Genomic DNA, 27,179 nt, shown 5'->3' with positions numbered 1-27,179 from the left:
AATTCTCAGCCTATGCCACGAGCAGAGAGTTGAAATGGACCATTAATTTCTAAAAGGTTTTTATCCATGCAGCAGAGTAATGTTGCTCCTGAAGATGTGATCAATTGCTACAGATAACTGATATACCATTCATGCTGAGACTTTTTTCTATAGGCATCCAAGAGGCAGATAATGCCAACACTCTGTGCAACTGCAGTGACCACAAACCACAATACAACCCCTGCAGTGAGCCATTTCTACTTGTCCTTGTTTTTTTATATTCTTCAATAAAACTCTCATTATTACAAGCCAACCACAATTGTATTCTTCACTGTCTGTTTTGCAGTGCCATGCAAAGTCATTTGCAGAGTTCAAACAACTGAACAAAATATGAAATCAGAAAAGTACTCTATTAGCGGTGAGTGCTTTAGTAGATTATCAATATTATCACATCACATTGAAAGATTTGTGGTGTTTTAACAGAAAGAAACACACATTACATTCTGCACACATTGTGACTTATTTTTTCATATATCTTCAAGGAAGTGGCGCAAGTGATTGTGAAAACAATACTAAATGTATCCAACGAAAAGATATTTATGATGCAGACTGCCTGCCTATGCCTAAACTGAATGAAAGTAAGTATTCATTGTATGTTGTATTCTATTTTAAGTTCAATTGTGTTGTGCTAATTCCTGTCATACAATACACCAATAATATTATTTTTGAAGCTCAATGCGTGAAGATTTTGAACACAGAAAATCACAAAGATGTCTGCATGTATATAAATGAACAAAAAATTCATACACTATCAATGATGGCCTGTATGAGTGGTGAGTACTTCAGACTGTACTGAACACCCTTATGATATAGACAGAATTTAGCATTAATTTTGACAACCATTTTAAAGTATTTTCTTCGTTTGACATTGCTTGATGTCAGTGAGAATGCAAGAAAGCATTTATAATTAATCAACCTGTTGCTTGTGCTCTTGGCCACAGTAAGCAATTTAAAATGCAGAAGGAAGCTATATTTAATTCAAATTTTAACTTCATGTTTGATCTTCTTTTTAGACAGGACTGATAACTGCCAAAAAGGTATTTTTGCATCCATCTGTTATATCCGCAGCTAATGATAATGAACATAATGAACATATATAGGGTGTTAAATAAATTAAGTAATATATTTAATCAGAACTGCTTAAAATTGTACATAGTAAAGTTAAAATAGAGATCAGATATTTAGTGAAGACATTTGCTTAATTTATATAATAAAACAGTACACCTACTTTAAAATACACATATTTAGGGGAAAAGGAATAGGAAAAACTCACAGGCTTTTGATTTTTTAAAATGTGAAGTTTGCTTATTTGTCAGTTAGTGAATTCCAGTCAGATATTATATATATTAAATATATTAAAGACCTGGTTAACAATGTCTGTTTATTCTTCACTTGCAGTCTATAATGTCTCTGTAATAGCATCAGCAGACACTTTAAATGAAGGTGGTAATTTCAGTCTGAACTGCATAAATGATGTTGACAGGAGAATTGAAGGTTTTGTGTGGTACAAAGATAAAGTATTTCTGAAAAGGACGTGCAAAAAATCTCTCAATTTCTACAATATAAAAGAGAACTACACTGGGTTTTACAACTGCAGTGTAATGACACCATGCGGAATTTTTACATCTGCCCAACAACAAATTACTGTGATGCGTAAGTATGTCAATATATATATATCTATATAAGTATGTCTATCTCCATATATGTGCGTATATATTTATTTTCAAGGTGTAAACATTTTGAATAGAAATGATAAATTATGTCTTTCAATTTCATTTTGTGTTTTTGTCTGTGTGTGCGCCTGTGACGAAAAAAAGCAAAAGAGATTGGATTTGTAATAATTCTCCTGTGCGGTGTGGGTGCCGGAGTGTTTCTCTTCGCCCTGGCACTCATAATGAAATGCGTGCTTAAAAGATCAAAAGGTAACATTCAGATAGTATTTTCACTGTTTCCTTGTAGTCTGAGGTCACTAAGGCTACGTCAGGAAGTCACTAAGTAATTAAGTCAGAGGAACACATGTATAGACTTGTGTAATTAATCTATCCAAATATGTGCTGTTTTTCTCAATAGAACAAAACAAACCAGAATTGTAAGACACTATGCAAACCACAACTACTGAGGATTCATACAGGTAAAATATTAGACATTTACATACATGATCCCTAACTTGAAATGGTCAAAGGGACAGGGTTACGCCATAGCATAAGCAATGCATAAGTACTGTATGTCTACAATTTAAAAGAAAATGTGTTTGTAATTTCAATTTAACTGGATCTCCTTATGTATGTGTGTGTGTCATGAATTCCCATTTCAAAAAGTGAAGTTTCATTTCATACAAGGTGTTGGGATAAACAATGCCAGTGGTGTGATGCGTTTCCTTCCACTGTATTTGTGAGGAGTTTCCAATAATGTTTACCTGATTTTATGTTTAGATGTTAAACTGTGTCCCACCAGCTTTGATTTTGCTGGATTTGTGGACTCCAGGAAAGCGCTTGACACTGTATAATGGATGGAGCCATGCTTTGAAACTGTGGAAAACATGGAATCAGCCCAGAGATGCTAAAGATGCAGCTTTCACTTTTATAATTGTTATTGTTGTTCTTTATTTTCATTATTGATTTTTAAATACATACTTATACAACAGCCAGCTGCTGAACTTAATATTAAGTGATGTTGTAAACACTGATTTGTTTTGTTTTTTACATTTAATTTAATATCTTGTATCTATCTTACTTTCACCAGATTTCCTCACTTCATCTTCCAAGTCAACCCTTAAAAGAATCATTACAACCTCTGTTTACATTTTATTTATATTTATATTATTATGGAATATGTATTTATGCTATCAAGATTATATAATCCTTCTTGTACAGCATGCTGGAACAATTCTGGATCTAATTTACATTGAAATTATGTTTATTATTCAAGATGCAATTATTGGCAACATTACAATAAAGTGAACAGGCAACACTATGACACTGTGGCAACTGAAATATGTAGACTCTAGGGGATGCTGTCAAAACATTGTAAAATAAAGTTATAAAATGACATTTATATACCTACATTTCAGAGAAATATTCAGAAATAATAATACTAAAAATAATAAAAACTGCATGAAAAGTCTATTGAGTTAAATGTAAAATAAATCAGTAAATATACTGTATTTATATTGTAAATAGAATAATACAACTGTGTTGGATATGTACTCACATTCCAGAGGTTGGACCTGTGAAATATGCATAGAACATTAATATGCATTAGAATGAACATTAATGATTATGTTTCCATAATAGGGATGAAACAAAAAATAAAATAAAATACAAAAAACAAGTAATTTTGATTTGTGTTTTAATACATCTAATTCTTTGTAACTCCCGGATAAAGCAGTGATTCCACCCCTGACTTGCTTGTGATTTCTTTCTTCTTTAACCTATTCTGCTGTGGTTATTGCACCATTAATCCCACATCCCTTTTCAAGAGCATGGTTTCACAGAGACAAGAACCTGTTGTTCTCTCATTCACTCTCAAAGCCATTCAACTGCGGTTACCTTGTGCCTTGGGTCTCAAAAATGCAGTGCTGTCAGGAAAACAGTTTTGAAAAAAAAAAGAGAGACGGCAATCGAGGAAGAAGCCCTGGTTTCCAATGTGCTGTGAATGTCAGTGAGACCACATGACTTCCTGAGTGGCAGGTGGCTAAAGGATAATCCAGGTAATTATTTAATGCAGTGGGGAGGGAGGTATATGTGGAAGACAGCAGCTAATTCTGGAGTCCTAATCCTTCCCAACCCCCAGAGAGCCAAGAAGACAGAAGACAATCCCAGCAGACTTAAAATACTGCACAAGAGACACAAGAGGAGTAGTTATCTATACAGTCTGGCAGGTCATCTCAATTAATCACTGTTAGGCGCTCAATAGAATGTAGCTGCATTTCCTTCCTGTTGCTGAAGAAAAACAAGCTACAATGGGAGAAGTGCAAAAGGTGCGTATTTGAATGTTACTGTCCAGGCTGCTGTTGTTAATGCACGGCCTCTTTGGCTGGAATGGGTGTGATGGTGGTATTTTTACAAATGGGCAGCCAGGGGGTTCTGTTACTTGTTACTAAAATGTATAACAAGCTCGGCCTTTAAGCTTGGTCATCTTTATGAAAAAGTGTATGACATTTACTTCTTCATTGTTCATTGTTTTTTAGTTAATTTTGATAATTATCTATTGCAAAATATAGTGTTAGATTGTTTTTGCTGTAGGGAAAATCTTCATCCATGTATGGAACAGCTTCTAAATACATATTTTGGTCCTACACAGGGTAAAGCTAAGTATTGTAATCAGCTATTAAATATTTGAATTAACCCTGTAGAATCACCTATAAGTGTGGGATATGGGAAAGCTGAATGATAGAATATTATTTCACAGAGGTAAGGGAGAGTTCGAAGTTTGTCTTGATAGAAAGCTAAATTACTATCACAAGTTCAAAGGCTTCAAGGAATCCATTGAAAAATGTATTTGTATAAGAATAAAAGGTTATCGGATTACTTTATTAACTGTTCTAAAGGTTAACTCACATTGTTTTGTGTACATGTTTTTTTTCTAATTTGTGTATTTAATTAGTAACTGTGCTTGTGTTACTAGTGTCACTTTTAGAATCAGAAAGCTTGTGAATATAAAATGTAAAGTAATAATAATTTCCTCCTACCAAATTGTTCACTCATTATTCTTCCCCTGCAGTTATATTTAACATTATTTTTAGACCTGTCTTTGCAGTGGTTAACATCCTCTGACACTCATAATCATTGACAGACAACTATTTATATAAAACTTATATTTTACAAACAGTCTTGATGCTTCACAGTGGCACATGATTTCCGAGGCACCAGAACAAAGATTAAATGGCGGCTATGTGGGTCAGAGCTCTGTTGTGCATAAGGCCTGTAGTTTTGTGTATTTCTGCTTGCAGTAGCATTATCCACTATATGTGTTCATTTATTGAAAAATAACCCATCAACCAAATTAATTACTTAACAAATGCAGAATGACTCCTTTCTGCCTTAAACACAATCGTTCTGAATTAAACACAAGCCATCATGTCAGAATCTGGTTTGTAAGCACTCATTCTGGGTAGACACCATTGGCGGAGCTAGACTCTATTTAGGGGGGCTTTAGCGGGAAAAAAAACATCAACACCCTCCACCCCCCGCTCTGAGACCGGAAACAAAAACATCAGCCCCACGAAGCCCCCCTAAAACTTGAAGTCTAGAACCGTCCCTGGTAGACACAATAGAAGTAAAGCACAATAAATACACAATTAATATATTATACAATAAGCACTTTTCCATATACCGTACCTTCAAATTATATGTGCCATAATGAGAAATTAACCCTAAACATTCTAAAAGATTAAATATGATTATTCTTCTGACGACTTTTAAAAACCCATTGGCTTTATTATATGATGTCCAAGTAAAATGCTTGATTATAGAACTGGAAGTGTTTTAACACCACCTAACACTCCCTCAAGTTAAAAACGATCACATGTCCTTCTTCTACTTTGTTTCAGGGTCTATTTTCAGTCATTCAGAAGCTGAAAGGGTCCACTGAGCAGGAGTTGAGGATAGTTCTATTGGGGTTGGACAATGCCGGAAAAACGACATTACTGAAGAAACTTGCTTCAGAAGATGTGAGCACCATCACTCCGACACAGGTAAAAAAAGAACCCTGACTGGGATCCATAGCGTGTTACATATGTGTCCTGAGAATAATGAGGTCATGCAACCTGGCGGCTCGGTCTATTTGGAGCAGTGTTATGAAAAATACTCTAAAACACTTTACACAGCCTAAGCAGAGACCTGAGACAACAGCTGATATATGGAACAGCTATATAGCTGTATAGTTTGTGCGTGTGACCTTCTTTAATGCTTTTTAATTTAAAGTAATGAACATGTTTTTCAACTGAACTCCAGAAAATGAAACTACAAATACACACATACTATGAATCCCACAAAATAATAATAACAGTATGCTCCTAAGAAGTGCTGTTGCTAATTAAGCTGGTAGGAAATAAATAGATCTGTCTATTAATTAAGTACTTGACCATTTGGAAAACGTGTTTTACTTGCTGTGTCGCTTATTCAGCTGCTATGTGAAGTAAACAACTAATAAGATTTGTGTAGCACTGGTATTGTATAATATTTATTAACCTCTTGTCTTCAATTGGGTCTCATAGGAATTGTGTTGGAAGTACGCTGATATATCACATGGTTAGCCTCAGTGTTAATAAGATGGTAGGAGGTCTTCGCTAACTGTCCTCACCAGGGAAATATCATTGGCACAGCCTGGATTTTAACCCTGACCTTGATAAACCTATAAATTAATCTCATTTTAAACAAACTGTTTCTGTGAAAATGATTGAAACACTTTGATTTTGTTAAATGTGTGGTTGCCGTTGAGAACAGATAGAGTTGGCATGGTTACAGGTTAGAATATAAAATTGTCGTGTACAGAAGCTGGATTCAGTTACTGTCCAGATATTGATCTAACTGCCTAGCTAACTGTCATCCATACATACAAAGTGCTTAGTGTTTATTTTAATACCTGACTCTGGCACACAGGTCACTGCTTTCATAGACTGTCTGACCATTTACCTGTCTGTGAACATATACAGATCTACTGCAATTTGCTAAATGTCACTTTTCTCAAATGGAGCATTTTACTATGTATAAAAATATATATTTTACAATATGAAACTCATATACAACAACCTATTTTAGGCTTTTGTTGGCAAAGGGGGATTTAATGCTTAAAATGTCAGAGATGACAACGCATGTGACTCAAGAGAAGAGAGACGTGAATTTAATCCTTCAGCTGACAATTTTTTATCATATAGACACAGACAAGGAGGCTATTTGCAAACGAAGCTAAAAATAGTTAAGTAAACCAAAACAGTCATTACATTATGATTCAGACCAGTGTCTGTAAAGATGCATCTCTCCTATCGATTGCAAGTACACACTGTTGCATTTTTAAATAAGGACACACCAATTACAACTGCCTTTAACAAGTCTAAAAATATCCTTATTGACTTCCTGTAAAACAAATACTGTACCATTATGTTCTGCTAGTACTGAACCAAATGTGAAATATGTATCAGCTGTGAAAGAGGATCACCTGGTCAATTACTGTGTTTGTTTGGTTGCTTGTGTTGTTTTCTTGGCATTTTCTGGATGTAAATGTTCTTTATTTAAGTAGAGTGTGTTACTAGAATTCTCTTTCTTGCAGGGCTTCAACATTAAAAGTGTGGCTTCTAACGGTATGAAACTGAATGTGTGGGATATTGGAGGACAGAGGAAGATTCGCTCTTTTTGGAAGAAATATTTAGAAAACACAGACTTGCTGGTGAGTAGCTGCAATCTCAAAACAATTGTTCTCAAAATAAAAGTGCATTGTATAGTCCTGCAACCTGCTCAGGGTTAGACTCATCATCCTTGTGAGTTCCTGGTAAATGATAATATATACATATATATATATATATATATATATATATATATATATGATATACACTTTATTTATTTATTTATTTATTTATCTTACAGATCTATGTAATCGACAGTGCAGACAAGAAGCGCTTTGAAGAAACAGGACAGGTAACATTATTTTTTTTCTTTATGGGAGGGGAGGGTTGTGTTTCAAGTTAAAAGTGACAATTTCCACAGTATGATGACATTGTTCTACGGACACCATTTTCTATACATTTTCTAACCTACATATCTATGTATTTTGTAATCAATTAAAACAGAAAACTATAAACCATTCTACATTATAACCACTCTATAGACTTCATATCATTACTCATGTGCCTGAAAATAGACTTTCCTGTTCATTGGCCTCGCCTTTGTTTGTATTTTCTCATCCCAGGAGCTTTCTGAACTCATAGAAGAGGAGAACCTAAAAGGCGTCCCTGTGCTCATCTTTGCTAACAAGCAAGACTTGGTGACAGCAGCTCCAGCGAGCGAAATCGCAGAGGGGCTGAACCTGCACACGTACCGAGACCGAGAGTGGCAAATCCAGGCCTGCTCAGCACTGTCGGGCGAAGGAGTGCAGGTAAAGTCACTGACTGGCAGACTTGATTTAATGGGTTTACAAAGACGGGTCAGGGGGAGGTCACACAACGATGTTAGTGCGGGAGATTTAAAGGAGCGTCTAATGATGAGAAGTCCGCAGCCGGGTCCATACGGCAGTGCTAATGTTTTTCTTGGGGTTTAAGTTTATTCTTATTTCCTGAAGACCTTTGAATATTTAGTAATGCATCCTAAAGATACAATTTCATATTTAATGAACAATTAATAAAATAAGCAGGGGTCGGTATAAATGATCTAAACCTAGATTCAATAAAGAGTGTTTAGTTGAAATTATAAGAAATTATAAGGAAACTGTAATTTTGAAATAGTAAGTAATCTATTCACGTAAGTAAAATAAAGATGATCTTCTACAATGTGTAATATTCTGTTTATAATGGTGTGTTTGTTTTATTGCTACAGGATGGCATGAACTGGATCTGTAACAACATTGTAAATAAGAAGAAATAACACCACAATTATAATGTCACTCCCAGATTTTCTTGCAACCCTGTATACATCTTAAAGATGTCAAGTACAATGAACAACAAAACAGAGATGTGTTATTATAAATAACCTGTTATGTTTTCCCGTAATCGTGGCAGGAGCATTTTCTGAGAAACCTGAGATTCCCAAGACAAATGCATGACGTTAATGTGTCTTACCATGTTTTCTGACTACTAATATTCAGAAAACAAAGGAAGGTTTTCAAGGTTATCTACCTAACATAGTTCACTAATGTACACACTGTGTTCTGTGTTGCATGAGATGGTTTGACAGATTTTAAAATAAAACCACTAGTTCTTTGTTGTTGTTTGTTCTCATTTCATTTCAGCAGGATAAACAGTTCAGCCATTCCACAGCCTTTCAGACACTGCACATCTCAGCCACAAGGAGATGTTTTTGTAGAGTTTCATGTCATAAATGGTGTGTGAATATACTATGCTAAGTGTAGACTGATCAGACTATAATTTGCATTTTTCACCATGAGACAGTTTGCAAGGACAGTAAAAGCTCTAAAGATTGTATATGGGTGTGAATTACAGCTTACATTACAGCTTTCAGTGACAAGCTACACATCTCAATCTAAAAATCTGTTTCGGAAGAAAGGAAAGTATAAACATTCAAATGTTAGCTAGAATTTAAAGTATCTGAAGATATGTTGTCGCATGTGACTACATTTTGCATAATATATTACTGAATATGTATTATTTATATGGTTGACAGATATGTAACAGATTTGCAAAGGAACATAAGTAGATGAAAACAAACCTTCGCCTTATCAGTTCAATTTGTTGCCAGAAGCCTCAGGTGGGAATTATTCTAGCGTTAAGTGTACTTTAAAATGTTAATGTTAATTTCTAGAATTTATATTTGAAATTATAGTACAGATGCTCCTTGGTGGCTGAATATAGGAGCTGCGCAGAAATACAATAAAAGGCTGCAGTGCCATTGGAAAATGCAAAGATGAATATCCTAGAGGAATACTGATTTTCACTTTTTCAGCTAAACTGCATCCTTCCTTATCTGAGCAGTCTCTGTGAGGGCAGAATGCAATCAGGCTGGATATTCACAGTATAAGGCTAATTAAATCTGTAATAATATATCACCCTGTATTAGCTGCTGAAACCCACTGTCTAGTGTTAGTGCATGGTCCCTGATGTCCTGGGGCTTAGTTGAGAAAATACCTTTTTGACCTTTTCCAGAATCTGAAAATCTTTAATGGTGAATTGCTTGTACCTTCATTGAAGCTGGCCATAGCTAACATATTTCCAGGACAATATTCAATATTAATGCATTTATTTATTCTTCTTAAATGGAACAAAATAAATATTGCTTATCCCATCCCTGTTCATGATTTGTTGGTTTTGTTTTTGGGTTGTGGTTATTTTTGCAATACCAGTTTATTTCCAGGAGGTGGAGCCAGCAGTAAGCAAATCTGCAAAGCTGATTCATCACGCCATTAAAATGCACAGTGACTGAAGCGTGTTTGCAGCACCTGCATGTCTTTGACAGCATGTCTAATTCATTCACAAATGTTTGGTTGTATACGCATAACAATGTATAGATTCATTTATTAGTTAAATATCATTGTTGATATATGCTTTATTGACAAGCAAACAGTATTTATCATTGTTATATTTCACCATTTTGCTTAAATATATACACTACTAATGATAGTGCTAAGTGCTTCTTGAAACACATAAACCCATAGCAGTGTTAACATTTGATGCATAAATACTGAGCATTATTATCTTGTTTGTTTTCAGAAGCATCCCTTAAAACCCACTGCTTAAAAAATAATGAAAAGGTTAAAAACATCCCACGGATTACTTCAAATGATGAAATGACAATATTGACTGTTTCTTATTTATACTTCCTCAAAGGGAACCTTTAAAGTTTTTTTTTTGTAGAGATATTTATTCTGGTAAATATTGATTATTCGTATAGTAGATACAGTTTTTCGATTTAAAATAATAATACACAAATAAAAAATAAAACAAATTGACCTGAATTGAATTTGCTCTCATTAATTGGTGACACCCATTGGACAATTTCTAAGACCATACAAATATTGCTAGACTGCACTGCATTGAGTGTGTTTCCTTTTTATTACTGTTTTAAGGATGAATGGAAGACCGAACTTGCAGTTTTGCGCTGACCTCTATGTCTCACCTCTGATGTCACTCACTCTCTACCGCTGGCCTGTTTCTTGGCTGTGGTTGCCATGGATACCGTGTCTGTAAAAGGCCTGGGCTTATTTTTCTTTTCTGGCTTTCCATTTTCTTTTGCGTTGCGCCACTCCTGCCTGAGATGACAGAAACTAGCAGAGATTCTGACGGCTAGTCACACTGAAGGAAAATCTGCTATCCGGTAACCTGGAAGCAAGTGGAAAGCAGAATACTTGACTCACACAACAGAAAGGTGACTGTCTGTCGTTTCATCCTGACACTGCTCTGTGCTGGTAAGAGGTAAGAAGAAGGTAAGAAGGTGGAAATATTATTGTACTTTCATCACAGAGTTTAGTTCTTCCATTCTTCATCATATAATCATTTGCTAGTTTAAATCTATGAATGCATCATTCCATGACATCACTTGAAACCTGTTTGAATGGTAGATTGTGAATGTATACCCAACTCCTCCCTGCATGATTTCTTTAAAGTGCTAACAAAAGCGATGGATAACTACAATTCGGCTTGGTGTGCTAGAACTCTTCTAATCAGTTATAGAAATGAAACAATAACATAAATAATAGGAGAGTGATATAGAGAGTTGGAAAATACACATATAAAATACAATATTTTCTGTTTTTAATTTTATGTTTTTGATAAATGTTTGGTTTTATTGTGTATTCTACAATAAATTAACGCATTATGTCTGTTTATTTGCAAATATAAATAGACAGTTACCATAAAACTGTGTTTTCTTAAAAAAAAAAAATATATATATATATATATATATATATTACAGCTCTGGAAAAAATTTAGACCACTCCGTCCAGACATCAATGTTAAGTGGTGTCTTAATTTTTTCCAGAGCTGTATATTTATTTATTAATATATTATCTGAGATTTGGGTTTAATACAAATAATTACCTGAAGTAAGTGATCATTTTATAGTAAGGAATTTAAATTTCAAAAAGTTGAATCATATTATAAGCCTAATGTTAAAGTAAAGCCTAATGGTAAAACTCAATTACATTGCAAGACCTTTAAACAGTGCTTGTATGACAGCAGAAACAAGTAGTAGCATATGCCCATTGAATTTTACATTTTGCCTGTAGGACGCAATTAATAATAATGCTTTTCATGCAATTACAACATGAAAGATCAAAGGAAACATAATTAATAATGATTACAAGCTTGTAATTAAACTGTGCTGAAAACAACTACCCTTAGCAAACAGTTTCTTTCCCAAGAGGATCATTATTAATAACATGAAGCATGAAGCACTTCTTATTAATAAACAAAGTAGACATTAAGTACTGAGGTAATGAGGTGCTTTTACAGTCTGAACAAAGCAGCTTATGCAGAATACTATTTTTATCAGTTGAAACACCTTTGCAGTGAATAAACGTGTTGCTTTATATTCATTTTGAATGAACAGATTGAAAAATATAGTATACACGCTACTTGTCAGTTATACTTATAAGTTAAACGATCTCATAATTGTAGTAAGAATAGCATGAGTATATGCTTGCGTGGTTTTGTTAGATTTTTATTCAAATTATATAATCCAGTAATATATAAGTGTATTATGTTGGTCTCTCCTGTATCATAGTAAAGTTGAACCAGAGTTGCTGTTTTCTGTCCAGGTGACTGAGGTATCCTGATTGTGTCCCATCACCAGTAAATAACTGCTCTGGAAGATGACCGACACCACAGTTTTCAGCACAGCAGCCCTGGGGTTCCCAGCGTCCCCCACTCCCACAGATTTCTTAGGCTTCCCAGTGGAAGACACTTACATGAAAGTACACACAATTCTCATTGTCATAATATTCTGCATTGTCTGCTTCCTCCTGCTGATGGCTTTTTTCTATGCTTTCTGTTTCCATTGCACTATGGCCCCCGTGCCTAAGGACAGCCAGTCTCAGGCCAAGTGCAGTCTGGACCGGGAAGACGCCACCTTTTGCAGGAGCTCCTCCCCCTCCGTAGTCAACTCTATTTGAAGCATTCAGTCTCTTCAGGATGTAAATAATGCTAAAGCTAAAGCTAAAGGAACTAACAGGCAACAAACACTCTGGCTTCTGCTTTTATCAGGCTTGTAGCATATATAGCAGAGCTGAGGGCAAAGTAATCAACCATTTCCACTGTTGTACAAAGTCAATGAAGGTAGGCTGTCTGTTTTGTAGTTAACAGAATATTATTTCTTCATCAATTCGATTCAATTGATTGTCACCCTCCTGCAATTGAATGTATTACACCATACATTTTACTGTGTTGCCAAGTTACAGCTCTTAATTTTGTGCTTCACAGAGCAACATCCATTTTCATAACACTTCCATCTGCTGAAATGCATGCATGTGTTTCTCTGGTTTATTCCATTGAGGGATTTTTGTCTGTGTCTTAAGCTATAAGAAGGCCACGAGGCCTATGTTAAATAAAAGAGGATGTATTTTGTTTGACTTATTTTATTTCGCAGCTCTCACATTGCAAAACTCAATGTAGAAATAATGCATATGCTTTAAGTGTAATGTAAAGATAATGTGAATTTGTTGTTTACAGAAATGAGATAAATGTAATATATTCTAACGATATGTGCACTGAATTTTTTTTGCTGCATTTGCCCAAACAAATTAAGTCAAACTCATTTGCTTCATAAGACTAGAATAAACAGCTTACACCTATGACCATTTAAAACACAATCATTGGTTTAATTGAAAATAAACAAAATACATACACACAAATCCTATTTCATATGCTTTCATTAATAAAAGCTTCTAATTGTCTAGCAATTTTTACCTGTTTTAACTGTTTCCTATGTGTATTATGTGTATGTGTATGGGGTGTGTATTGCTCCCTAACTTGCAAGTGTCATATACCAAATTAAACTGCAGAGGTTCAGCAATGACATACTACTCAATGCAATGGTGTGAGGCCCATTCTCTTTACTGTTTATAATTAAAAACTACCTAAGAACAGGCATTATTATTACTCACCTTTCTATCATCTGCTGTCTGATATTGAGTTTATGGTAGTGGTAGACAGCTTGTTTAAGATGAGGTGTGGGTGGGGATTTGTGTTGGCCTTCTTTTTGCTTGCACTGTGATGTTAACCAATCCATTGGAAGAAATTGCTAGGCTGCATCATATTAAAACTAAGTCTCAAAGAACCATATTGATTGTGATCCTGGTTATAATTGTCAGATTTTCTCCTCATCACATTATCAATACCAATTATCAAAAACTTTTTCAAACTGCAGAGTTCAGTCAAGTGTGAGATATTACCAGCAAATGTGTACAGTTCTTTCAATAATCAGTACAATTACAGTCTCAACACTAGCCCGAATCCTGGGGTGTATTTCTACCACGCTGAAGGCTTCAAATGGACACTGTCTTGTCTAACAGATAATGGCTTCACTGTGGATACCATTTCCAATGTCATACAAAATGATAATCCAAACTACACACTTACACAAATTAATGGGAACAACATCTTCTCATCTGAGACCCAGTGAACAGCGCAAAAAGGACAATCCAGGAATCAAGGTCAAAGAGACAAGCAAGTGGTCAAGGGAACAGGCAAACAGGGCAGAGTAGGAAATCCAAAAGTCGGTAAGCAAGGGTACAAGGTCAAGAACACAGGAAATCTAGAACAGGAATACATGCTCAGAAATGTCATTGGAAAGCAAACAAGACTTTGCAGGGAGTGGTGGAGACAAAAGAGTATATATGAAGCAGCTGATTAACCAGTAAAACGAGAGACAGGTGGGCTAATTAGCCAGTAGGCAGGAATCTATTAAGCAATGATAATGTGAAGGTGAATGGAGAGACATAACAAAACAAGGGAAACAGTGACATCTGGCGGTGAACTTGGGGACGGTCAAATGACACATTGTAAACAATTAAGATATTTCAATAAGTAGAACACAGATAGTTAGACCAACAATACCAAATGAACCCATGAAACAAGATCATACCAAACAGTACATTAATTCAAAAGAACAGTCCTGTTTGAGCTGTGGTGTCATATCCAGGTTGCTAAATGTCTGATTGACCAACCAACCAAGCAGAGGTATTCTGGAGGTAGACATGTATCTCTATTACATTTCATTTGTTCATTGAATACATCTTTTATATGTATGTGTATATATATATATATATATATATATATATATATATATATATATATATATATATATATATAGAGAGAGAGAGAGAGAGAGAGAGAGGGAGGGAGAAAGGATGGGGAGAAAGAAATCAAAAGAAAAAAGAAAATAATGCACACACAGAACCTGAGGTTTTTCAAATGTATATTTTTAAAGGTTACTATTAGGGCTATGGGCATTGCATTGGTGTTTCAATAAAACAATCAGTCTACACAACACTTACAAATGTGATGTATTGTTGATCTGTTCATTTTGTTTAGTCATATCCTTGACTTTTTTATGTATAATTTTCTGTACATTATCTAGTACACATTGTATTTATATCTCAAATATTAAAGCGCATCATACAAAAATCAGCATCAACCCAGTTATTCCAAGACCAAAAAGTTAATAACAGGTATATTTCAAAGTCTGACAACTTTGTTCTGAACATTGGTATATAAATACAAAAATATTACTTTTAATCTCCTTGTGAGAGACATGTGTTGATATTATATGCAATTAAATTATTATTCCACTACAGGATTTCTGTCACTCATTAGAATAACATATGAAATTTAATCAACACTTGTACAATACAAAACTAACCTTTCATGCCCTAGAGCTGTAAGGTGTCTTTCTGCAGTTTCCCAGATCAACACACCGAACACAGGACACTCTTCTGTGAGCGGCAGGACTCTGAGCTGTCAGAGGACTCGAGGATGGCGTTTTTCCCGTTGAACTCTGGGGAGTCCAGCTCATTGTGTGCAGCTTGTAGTCTGGTGTCCAATAGCGAGTCCTTGTAGTGAGGCTGCAGAGAACAGGCAATGATATAAATTATATAAACCATCTTACAAACTACTGCATATCAGAAACGCTGGCACACATGTATGACATCATGAACCTGGGTATGGGAGCCATCATATTATAATATCTTAACTTAAAAAAGAAAAGAGAAGAAGAAGAAAGCTTGCAGCACCAGTCTCTGAGACATCTGCATCTAATTGTCTCTCATCTTAATATCACCTCTTTGCCATCATCCACACCTTATTCATTGACGTTTCCTCCACACCACACTCCTCCAGAGACTCCTCCAGTGAGTTCCCAGTCACCTCCATTTTAATCCGATGAGATCGCAGGGATTTGATATCATCTTCATCGTCTCCTGCCACTGCGGGAAAGACCTATCACAATGGTAGCAATTATTCATGAATTAATTGGGGGGATGTTCCTTTGGAAGTTGTCTTTCAGTTTCACTGCTTATATTTGATTACAGTAGACATGCTCCCATAGTATTAGTTAACTGTGGTTACTTTAGGTGACTTTTAGATTACTTTTAGGCTACTTTTACATTTTCTAATTTAAAGCAGATACATTTAGGACTGGATACAGTTTACAAATTGTGTAAATAAAACAGTAAGGATAGAAAACCTGATAGTGAATTAGAACATTAAAAAAAGTACTTTTGCATACATGTAGAAGGGTGTGGTTGAGTGAATATCACCATGCAGAAAAGCGGGGGGCTCATACCAATTCGTCCTCATTGATGGGGGTGTCTGGCGGGGAGATAGTGGCTTTGCTGATAGTCTGAGTCTCAAACTGGGGGCAGGCTGCCTGGGCATTGCCATCTTTGTCTCTCTTCCCCTTCAGCCAATAGGTTTCAATTTCTACATTCCCCTGCAGGAGAGGTAACACCACAGAGAGCATCACTCTGCTCAGGAAGGTGGAAGGAAACTGAATCCCAATGTTTATGACCTCTCATTTCCAACTAGGCTTTTTTTCCATTGTTTACACCTTCTGGGCATCGTTACAAAATATCATAAAATGATAATTTACTACAGCATGAATTACCGCAAATGTCAGAGCTTGTCCAGTAACTCTCGGCTGTTGCCCTAGGCCGTCTCTTTGTTATCACCACATTTCCCTATTGCACCTATTTTAGTAGCATCTGTATTTATTCTGTTTGGTTTTGTATTATTATAATATTGAATTTCCCAATGGTCGAGGGTAATATCTTTAATAATGTGAGGCATCTCATAAATGTTTCTACACAAATAAAACAAAAATTGTCTCTGCTCTTACTTACAAAGTAACCTTTACCATGGTAATAACATTGCACAATTTTGTTATATTGGTAATTCAACAGGCCTATGTAACTGTGAAATAGTATATTTCACAGTGATTTTATAGGCCAAACCATTTATCTGAAGTAAATTACTTCATTTGTACTCAACTGGCTTTATAGGGTATATTAAATGACTAGACAGATTCCTGTTTTATTATTTCTGTATTGATATGTCATTGGATAAATTAATAGTGAATCGCTGCTTCTGACATATCGTCTGGACAAACTAATTTATTTCTGAGAGAGATTCCTTGTCTGAATTCAAGAATATGCAGTTGAAAATGCTTCACCACTACATAAAGTATATATGTATTATTAAGAAAATTGTCTAGACTGGCAAAATAGGTCAGTATCTGAAATGGCAACCAGTCTGACATTTGAGGTTAAGAACAAAATATGCTAGCTAGAAAGCTTTGAAGAGCTGCATTCCTCCCCTGTTGATTTCTGAAAATAAATAAGATCCATCTAGGCTGTTGATATCTACTGAAATAAGCATCAAGGAAGCAGGCCATTAATTTCTTAATGTCCAATTTCATTTGAACAAACTCTCTTCTAATCCTACAAATTGTAACAAGGAGCACACAATGTGAATGTAGGTCCTAGCTGAGTAATACATGAAAGAGTCACTTGTATGATACATTCAATGTGGTTCCAGTATATAACTAGAGGAAACACACGATTTTAGCTTTGATTATATATTCATGTCATCAGATTTCACTGCACTGGTCCAACTGGGACATAAGATCAATAGAGATTATTTGATGTTTCCACGAACCTATACGTTTTTCACCTCATTAACTTCATTTGCTCCTCAGATATGTCTTGCTCAGCAGCTTCTTCCTAGGTATCACAATGAAGCTCATTTCCCTTCCACATTTGGGAACACTTAGACTTACAAGTACCTTCAGTGAAGTCAGACATTCTGCTTTAGCAAACTACTAAGAGTGAACTGAACCAACCTGTTGTATAATAAGGAAAAATGGACTGAAGATCTAAATCAAATACAGTTGTATAATGGTTTGTATGATAATACTAAATCCAATTCAATTATATAAGACCTGGTGATGGTTTAATTATAATGTAGATTAGGTGCAATTGCCTTTGATGAATGAATGTACGATTGTTTAAATCTAAAAACAGATTATTGAGGTTGCTGTATAATTATGTTTTGCATTGATTGGAAATTAAACTGTACCTTGATAGTGATTGTGCCTCTCCTTTCAAAGATAAAATGGCTTCCTTTGAGGTGTTCATAGGTAGCACTGCTTAACTGGATATGCATTTCCTGTACCAGAAGAAAATTGCTTAATCAAACTTTATTATGTAATATTACAAATGACATTTTGGCACACATCAAATATTTTTCTACATTTTCAGGAAACATCAGATGTTCTCAGATATTACCATATCCTCCTTACAGACAGAAAAGATAGGAGCAAAAGATCAAATAAACTGTGAAAAGATATTTCTCATGGGAGGTTTTCATGCAGTAGGCCAATAATTAATTGGCCTTAAAAGATCAACCACAGAAGTCTTGGAATGTCACACATGAGAAAAAATACATTCTAAAATACATAAATAAAATTGATTTCAAATGTAAATAAAAATGTATTAAATAAACAAACCTTGGTTTGAAAGTATTATATATTATGTAGGTGTGCCATCAATAGGTTACTGACCGAGCCTAAAAATCGAAATCTTCGCTTCATACAGGCATAACATTTGAAGACCCTAAAGCCTAAACTAATAATCAAAGTCTATATTCTCGGCTGTGGTACTTGGCTGGAGTGTTGACACATTAACTGACACATCCTTTTTTTTCATAAACATCCACATTTTAATTTCACAGTCATTAATTAGCCTTACAGCTAAATATTACTCATAATATTTATGCTGACAATGATACTGCATTGCAGACTTTTCATTACAACCCATTGTATTTTATCCATAGGTTACTCGTCCAATTTTAAGGTCAATCCAATCACGAGCAATCATCACTGGCATTTGAATCCATTTGTTATGAATGTTCTGCCTATGTCATAAATAACCACTGAAGAATGCACACTCAATTATAAGTACATACCTTTCCATTGCTCTCCATGGCAGAGGCTGTGTGCACTGTGTCTCCATAAAGACCGTAGCGTGGCATTTTGTGTCCCACCACTCCAGCCACCACCATTCCTGAATGGATTCCTGAATGGAAGTCACACATTGACATTAATCTGTGAATGGAAAGGATGACTTATTTCTATTCAACCCTTTACATGTGCTTCACATAATCACATCTCACTGACACTGTGGATGCCAGTGTAATGCTTATACAGGCAGGATCAGTGTCCTCCTGGTGCCCCGTTGTTGATGAGGAGACAGTCCCACTCACCCACTCTGATCTGGATGTTGTTCCCAGTGGAGGGATCCTTCAGGTGGTCAATGGAGCGCACCATATCCAGGGCCATGTCACAGATGTTGTGGGCATGATACTTGGTCTTCTCAGGAGCACCAGCCACCACCATGTATGCATCTCCTATAGTTTCCACCTAGGGGCGGGTGGGGTGGGGTGGCAGGGGGGACAATAACATAATTTCAGCCCTAGATACCTGGTGTCTTTTCAAGTCTTGTAGATTATTGTCCACTATTAAGCCATTGCTTCATTAAGAAATTTACCATCGAAAATGTGTGGTCGATCCCTAAATGGACACAGATCCCCAGCTCACCTTGAAGACTCTGTGCTTCTCGCTGAGGGTGTCAAACAGAGTGTACATAGTATTCAGCATGGAGACCACCTGCATGGGAGTGATGTGGCTGCAGATTCGGGTGAAGCCCACCACGTCGCTGAAGAGAATTGTCACATCTGGGAACACCTGGAGGAGAATGGCAGGGGAGGAGTTCAGCTCAAGGGCTGAGAGTGAGTAACAGAGAGGTGGTAAAGAGACAGGTCATGTTCGGGCAGCAGGATTAATCTGTGCAGCAAAACAGGATGGGAGAAGTGATGGAGTACCAAGGAGGGACAGGAAGTTAGAAAATAATAAATGACTGTGAGAAGGCGACTGAATGATAGACTGAAAAAGTAAAGCTGCTCTCTTGGACTGGAACTGCTGAGTGACACTACTGACCTCACAGGTGTTGACCGCAGGTTCCCCTTTGCGCAGCCGCTTGGCCACTGGCTTGGGGATCATTCTGTACAGCAGGTCATCGGTCTTCTTCATCTCATAGTCCAGCATCTTCATACTCTCCTCCAGTTTACTAGACTTCTTCTGTTCCTAAAGTAGCAATTCCAGGATAATACAATTAATGATGGTGATGAATATTATTATTATTATCAGTTTTACTATCATCATCTCTTGCGCTACCTGTATAAGGGCTCTCTTCAGCTCCTCAGACTGTTGTGTTCCCGCCAGCACTAGATCTCGACTCGAGTCATGCATGCTGAGGTCATTGATATACAGTCCAGTCTTAAACATGGCGCTCAAGCTTTCCATCCTAAACAAATGTGGGGGAAAGTCAATACCAGTAATTTGATAAAAACTATATAACTTATTGACATATAGATCTTCTTAATCAATCAATTATTAAAAACAAATGACTCCTACTTTTCTGAGCCTGATGCTGACCATGATTTCTACTTTGTGTGGTCAAGAGGCCAATGCACTATTGATGGGCACTGATGGGGTATAGAGGATTGCTGAAACGGGTGAAAAGCATCTTTAAATGTCTGTATCTTACACAGGTGTGCCCAGAAAGATAATGGACTCCCACTCTGGCATGTATCTCATTTGCCCTTTGAGCTTCAGACAACGGCTCCCGTCTCCCCAGCTCTCCATGGCATTAGAGCTGTTCCCATCTGGGGAGAAAATAGCATCAACAATTCAATCCAACTGCCACAGCAGACTGTTGTTGTTTTGTCTGTGTAAATTAAAGTGTACATCTGAATAATGATCAATACTGAATAAATACAAAACAAACCATCATTTTCAAAGATGTTCTGAAAAGTCTGTTCTGTTTGGTGTGAAATGGTTAAAAATTAGATTTTTCTTAAAGAATAAAACGTTATTTAAAAAAAGATAGGTTTGGTATTGAGCAGTCACTGACCTCTGCACTACAGGATTTAGGGAAATTATCAAAATTTGCATCCAAGTTCTTGCACGTAAGTGACATTATGAAGGCAAATTACCTTTATAATCATCTCCGATAATTGACTGAAAGGCCATCAGTTCCACGTCTACATCAGCAGAACGATTAGCATTCTCATAATCGGCGTCTGCAAAAATCAAGATGAGCATCAACAATGTGTCGACAATGGGTTTCTGAATGTGTGTATATCAAGAAAATGAATCAAAGATGGTTTGAAAATGTATATAGTGCACATTACAATGCAGATAAAACATCCATTGTGAAAAGGCCAAGAGAGAGCTCTGGGAAATGGCAGGAGCCAAGGAGAATTACTCTGCACTCGATTGTGGAGGTTCCTCTCTCTTTTCACCGGCTCCTTTGACATGATCTCAAACAAGTTGTTTGGGTGTGATATAATCTGCAACAAATATAAAGTTGACTTTACATTAGTCATTTTCTTAACAAAGATATTAACCAACTGGATTGGACTTGACTAAATATATTACTAGATTAATATTACATGACTGATCTTAATTTAATAAATATGGACAAGAGTTTGTTAACCTTTGACAAGTAATCCTGAATAAATTAATCTATATCAAATTGTTGCATTCCCATTTATATTGTTCATAATTAATGACAGTTATAAAGCATTAAAAACAACATCTGCAGTATTGGTAAAGATTAATAATGATGTGTTATTCAATCCTTCAAGCTGTTTAAACCAGACTCTAAAATGTTTTGTAATGTATAACTACATCAATATATAATGTGGGATATAAAATCCACGTGTCATGTTTTTCTCTCCAAATCCTAATTATCCTGATTTTCTTCTACTTTTATGTGGATTACAGCTCCATCTAGTGGATGAGATGTGTAAGACATTGAAGGACAAAAATCATTGTTCTCATTTCAGAGGGAAAGGGGGAAGTTATTAATCAATAATCATATTAAATCCATAATAATTAATGTATTAATAATTATCTGGAATTGGGGCAACTGGTACAGAATAGCAATCAGACATATTGATATGTATGTGCATGTGAGTGGAGACTTTAGAATTGCTGACAATGCACTTTTCCCCTCAGTCTTAAGAGATATCTATGTAAGAGATAATAGGTTGATCCTGAATCCATGTATGTTTTCAGAAGCACTTTGAGGACTCTGGCTAACCATATTCCAAGTGAACTCCACCAGCGGACGGGCAAGCAGGAATGCATCGTTGATTTTCTTTCCATCCAAATCTGGAAAAACTGTGGCCAGCCCTGAGCCCACATTGTGGACAACCATGTCCTGCAGGAGCAACAGAAAACATCCACAGTCAACATTGATGCTGCTAGCCAATTAAAATATCTGATGAAGCCACTTCTGAAATGGTCATATGGCCCTGGTCGTTCCCTATTTTTATATAAGTCTTGGGTGTGGGACTGGATTTTGAATTTGTGTGATTTTTTAATTGTTGTTTTTTGTTTGGTAATTAAAATGTATTCTACTGTACATTGTAATCATTTTGCTCAGAGTTCAGCATTACTGAGTTAATAAGGATAGGATTTGATGGAAAGTGGAACCTTTGGCAGATAGTGGATTTCTGCTTAGCATGTCTTTGCTTGTGCCAATGTCATTAGAGGTTTAGGTAGCACACAAAAAAGCTATCGATTACCTTTTTGCTACAAATCAATCCGCTATAATAGACTCTCCTCCTCATTGCATAATCACTACACACGATCACTAGTTATCACATGAAGGCAATACATCTTTCACAGTCATTAAGAGGGCTTTTTAAATTTAGTTTCTGAAAGTCTTTCACTCATTTGCTTCAAAATACAATGAAGGATCTTGTAATTAATTATTAAGTGTAGTAATTAATTAAGTGTAAGATGCTGATGGACTGCTCTGAGAGGCATGATTTGGTTCACAGACTAAAAAATGAATATGAGGTGAGCTGGCTCATCACGGTACAACAGAATCTTTTTAGCACATTGTTGAAGGCTTGGTTTTTAAATCCTGAGGGAGACTGAGAAGATGATTCACAATGATGTCTAAGGAGACACAGTCAGAAGAAATTGCAAGATTTGTCATCAGGGTTACATTCAGGAGCATTTAAACAAGTTCTCACTGTTAATATATTGTTATAAAGACCTGTTCCAACAAAAATACAGGATTAAGATAACAAGAAGCCAGAGAGGCACTGGCAGAACACATTTCTCCTCAGTTTTACGCTCACCTGTCGAAAGACAATGTTAAAAGGGAAAACCTCGAAGAAGAAGTCGCTGGTGATTGGCAGAATCTCTTGTTCTTCCTCGTCCTCTTTCTGGATGTAACGATAGGCAGAGTTGTCGAAGTTCAACCTAAGAATAAATAGTGATGCAAAAGGAGCCGAGATCAATCACAACCTCCAATATATGGAGGGAAAAGGGAAACAGATTTGTATCCCAATAAATAAATTACCTCATGGTGACGTGTGAATAGTCTCCCACAAGCTGCTCCGACAGAACCTCCACGTGGATGTCCGTGTCGTAGAACTGCTTTCCCATCTGCCTCAGCTGACCCATGGCGTAGTGCAGGTAACCCTTGCGCTTACTCCTGCAGAAAGCAAACCACAGCATTCAGTTTTTCATAAAGATACCTTTCTTTATCTGCAGAGGGGTACAGACTTCGTCAATAAACACATATCACGATTGCATAGCTAGAACAATATTTGATAATGATGAAGATATGTTTACCTATAATTTAGCATAAAACAAACGATGAAGGTACTTAGTTATGATATTCTTACCTTTGATTAAAGAAAAGTATCATCATAATAATAAGAAGAATCAGGAAATAATTATCTGTATCACGCAAAAGTATGCAAAAGCAAAATGTGGCTCCAATTATTTTCTTATATTAGAATTTCTACCCATATCTTAATGTACATTTACTGCTTTAAACTATCACTTACAATTTAAGGGAACATTTTAAGGGAAAAGAATATGAAATAGGACACTGTAAAATAACATTAATATTTACAGTAAACAAATGCCTCCTGGTGCCCCACAGTTTTCTCAAAAACTTGGTGAGTCACAACTTAAAAACCATGGGGCAAACAGATATGTAAGGCAAAACCCCTAGATTGCTTGATAAAGCGGAGTTGCCCTTTGCCTGTGGGAGACCTGTAGTGCAGGGTGACTCCAGTGGCCGACTCTTCCTGGCAGAAGAACGTGGGCGGCTGGACTTTGGGGTAGCTGAAGCGGAGGTACTCGTGAAGGTTGTCCAGCCCGTTGACGAAGTCTCTGACATGTCGACCCAACACCTGCAACACAGATACCATGTCTCAGCCCTTCGTTTACAGACTAGCTTCAGTTTGAAAAGGTTAATGAGAAAGTAATTGAACTGTGTTGTAGAGGAGCCATCTGTCATTTATATTTGGAAGAAAAAAAGTAATTAAGCCTGTAGTGGCAGGTAATTAGAACTGTGCATTGTTGCCTTTTAAACCAACTACTGAATTATGCTTTACTTTAACTCTTGAATGCTCCACCCACCTTTAAAATTCTGTCATAGCCGTACTTCCCTACAAAACCCAGGAAGTAGACACCCCAGGAGTTCATCAGCTCATTGTATGGCGTTCCTGTTACTCCGCTGGCAGCTTTGGCGATGCGGGGAATGACACTCTCACTGTAAACCTGACAGGGAAATTACAACAATCAACCAGGACATTCACAGAACTGGGATGAGACAGCAGCTACACTGTAATTTAACTCCAATCTGCTGGACATGTTGCTAAATCTGAATTACTGTGAAATCTGAGTGACAGAAACAGCTTCCGATCAACAGGAACACGGAGAGTTTTCTTGCACTTGACTGAGATGCTATAAGCAATCCATGCCTGAAACTAAAGAAGAAAAACAACGTACAGGCTGCACAAGTGCACCCTCAACATAAAGCCATCTATCATTTATCATCTCAAACCCTAGATCTCACCCAAGCCTTTATACCGCTGCACTTGTTTTATAATAGTGTTCAATATGTGGGTCAGGCTCCTGAAATCAGCAATACTGGGAGTCAGATAATTGCCTTGTAAGCTCAAAGAAGCTGCTGCTGTCCATCGGTTAAAATGCAGTTACAGCTCTTTTATTGTTTTAAATTGTTCTTTCATCGCACGGATCAAACACTGTTTTTACACAGTTTGATTGCGGCCAGCTTTCTTGTCACACTTCTCAAAGCCCTGATCCCAAAAGGCACCTGATGGGTGACGAAGGAATGCAGCCTGACATCGGCCCTCTCACGGACCAGCTTCCACACATCATCCCCGTAGGATTCTTTAATGAAGTCGTGCAGACTCTCACAAAGCAGTCCATACATCATTGACACTTGCTGGTCTGGAAATCAGGGCAGAAGAGCCAAGCAGGCTAAAGCCAAAGAATTAAACAAATCACAGAAATGTCAGGACAGAAAATGAAGGAAAGATGTTCAAAATAAATATGTATACTTTGTGCAAGGAAAGTGTTACACTATTCTGAGCATGTTTTTACAATTTGTTTTTAAATCCAGAGCTATATATATATATATATATATATGATACATGTCAATGTTCACAATAAATTATTTGAAGTGCAAATGACCTTGCATATAGTAAACATCATCAAAAAGAAAAAGTATTATTTAATAGAATAGAAGCCCATCTTATTTGAAGGCTGCGAGGGTAGAACAGCTAAAGATTTAAAGATCTATTTAAATTCCCCAAATACGTTCCTTGTAAATTGTCTTTGAATAGAAATCACATCACTTTACTGTACTGTACTGAGAACAGCTTTGAAACTTGGCAGGTGGCAAACAATCTCAAACTTGCAATTGGCAAGTATTTAACTTATAATAGCTTGCTTCTGTCTTTTTTTGTGTTTCTTACTGCCCAATTGTCTTATTATCTGTTTTATTTACGTATCTGATACATTTAACTAGTAGCTGTGCTCAAGAAAGTTTCTGGCAGCATACAGCCAGAGACTGATTCTGTATTTATCCACCAAGTATACAAACTACAGACAGCAGCAACATGAAGCTCCTGAATCGGTTCCAACAATTCCCTCTGCCTCACCCTGGAAAGAGAAAACTCACACTTTCAACACATATATAACTGTGAGTGAATCTCCCAGCGGCTGCCGTAGAGCAGCTCATTTGGCTTGTGTTTTTGTTGTGTACAATGGGTCTTTCCATGAGGCAGTTAAATTATTTAACTTGAGACCCAAGCCACACTTAACCTTCAATATTAACAACACTGTAAGAGCTAATTTGGAATTAACTGGCTTTAGTATCACTACAAACATTAAAGATTAAGAAGTCATTTTAAATTGACAAGAAAAACATATACCAGACCCCAATTTCTCCAAGAAATGTTGCCCAAAAATCAAGTTAAACAAATACCTTTAGAAGACAGTCTGCTGCTTCCTGTCGCTGATTTGGATAATGCATCACAAGGGAGGCAGCTGCGGGCTGCTCAGAGGCATCACACTTATAAACACATGAGAAGCAATACTCAGTCATTGTCACATGTCACCTGTCACTACCTGGTGCCCCTTTATCTCAGAGCATTGTTCACTTATAGTCCCATATGACACAAACAGACTGCCAGTCAACATTCACATGCAGATGTCATGCTGGTCAAGTGCTGCTCTGTTAAGTACATGGGAGTTGGGGTGTTTCTCAGAGTTCACATTTTGCAACAGGCTTAAAAGCGGTTTAGCCGTTGTAAACATTTGGAAGGTTTGACCTGAGAGTATATCATGACCTAAGTGTATATTATTAGCAAAAATAGTTTCTTAAGTAAGCTCCAGAGAATTATAATTAGCTTTGGAAGCCATTCAATTGTTTAAGTGTTAGACCCAGGGAGTTATTACTTAGCAAGTGTTTATCTGATAAACATAGTTACGTGGTAATCTCGTGTGTCATTCAGATATTATAGTGTACTGTAGTAATATATAATAAGCAAGAGCTAAAAAATATACATACATATATCTCGC

General features: G+C 36.4%; 2 protein-coding genes and 1 long non-coding RNA gene across 5 annotated transcripts; 2 read left to right on the top strand and 1 right to left on the bottom strand.

Annotated features, from left to right (window-relative positions):
- The first annotated feature begins 962 nt into the window (after nucleotides 1-962).
- Nucleotides 963-3,369, top strand: LOC136763081 (uncharacterized). 2 transcript variants are annotated; one of them, XR_010820955.1, is made up of 5 exons: nucleotides 963-1,076; nucleotides 1,438-1,692; nucleotides 1,857-1,961; nucleotides 2,110-2,170; nucleotides 2,472-3,369. It is a non-coding gene; the product is annotated as an uncharacterized LOC136763081 (long non-coding RNA). The 2 variants fall into 2 exon arrangements; XR_010820954.1 differs by having other exon boundaries at nucleotides 963-1,692.
- Nucleotides 3,370-3,823: 454 nt separating this feature from the next.
- On the top strand, nucleotides 3,824-8,954 carry arl3l1 (ADP ribosylation factor like GTPase 3, like 1). The gene is made up of 6 exons (XM_066716804.1): nucleotides 3,824-4,018; nucleotides 5,591-5,734; nucleotides 7,309-7,425; nucleotides 7,623-7,673; nucleotides 7,945-8,130; nucleotides 8,568-8,954. The coding sequence occupies exons 1-6, from the start codon at nucleotides 4,001-4,003 to the stop codon at nucleotides 8,613-8,615; spliced, it is 564 nt and encodes a 187-aa protein (XP_066572901.1). The 5' UTR covers nucleotides 3,824-4,000; the 3' UTR covers nucleotides 8,616-8,954.
- Nucleotides 8,955-15,040: 6,086 nt separating this feature from the next.
- LOC136763079 (soluble guanylate cyclase 88E) lies at nucleotides 15,041-26,815 on the bottom strand. Of its 2 annotated transcripts, XM_066716802.1 has the most exons (19): nucleotides 26,584-26,815; nucleotides 25,408-25,574; nucleotides 24,708-24,848; nucleotides 24,339-24,478; nucleotides 23,635-23,769; nucleotides 23,411-23,534; nucleotides 22,360-22,479; nucleotides 21,520-21,604; nucleotides 21,248-21,334; nucleotides 20,800-20,917; nucleotides 20,427-20,556; nucleotides 20,190-20,336; nucleotides 19,791-19,937; nucleotides 19,457-19,613; nucleotides 19,160-19,269; nucleotides 18,272-18,361; nucleotides 16,482-16,628; nucleotides 15,998-16,135; nucleotides 15,041-15,762 (listed from the first exon to the last, which is right to left on the bottom strand). In XM_066716802.1, exons 2-19 carry the CDS (start codon nucleotides 25,528-25,530, stop codon nucleotides 15,607-15,609), a joined length of 2,295 nt encoding a protein of 764 aa, XP_066572899.1. In that variant the 5' UTR covers nucleotides 25,531-25,574; nucleotides 26,584-26,815; the 3' UTR covers nucleotides 15,041-15,606. The 2 variants fall into 2 exon arrangements, with proteins under 2 accessions (XP_066572899.1, XP_066572900.1); XM_066716803.1 differs by lacking the exon at nucleotides 26,584-26,815 and having other exon boundaries at nucleotides 25,408-25,680.
- Between the last annotated feature and the right edge of the window lie 364 nt (nucleotides 26,816-27,179).

The sequence above is a fragment of the Amia ocellicauda genome, chromosome 11 (genome assembly GCF_036373705.1).
Source record: "Amia ocellicauda isolate fAmiCal2 chromosome 11, fAmiCal2.hap1, whole genome shotgun sequence".
Classification (NCBI taxonomy): Eukaryota; Metazoa; Chordata; class Actinopteri; order Amiiformes; family Amiidae; genus Amia; species Amia ocellicauda.
This window is presented reverse-complemented; position numbering and strand designations above follow the sequence as displayed.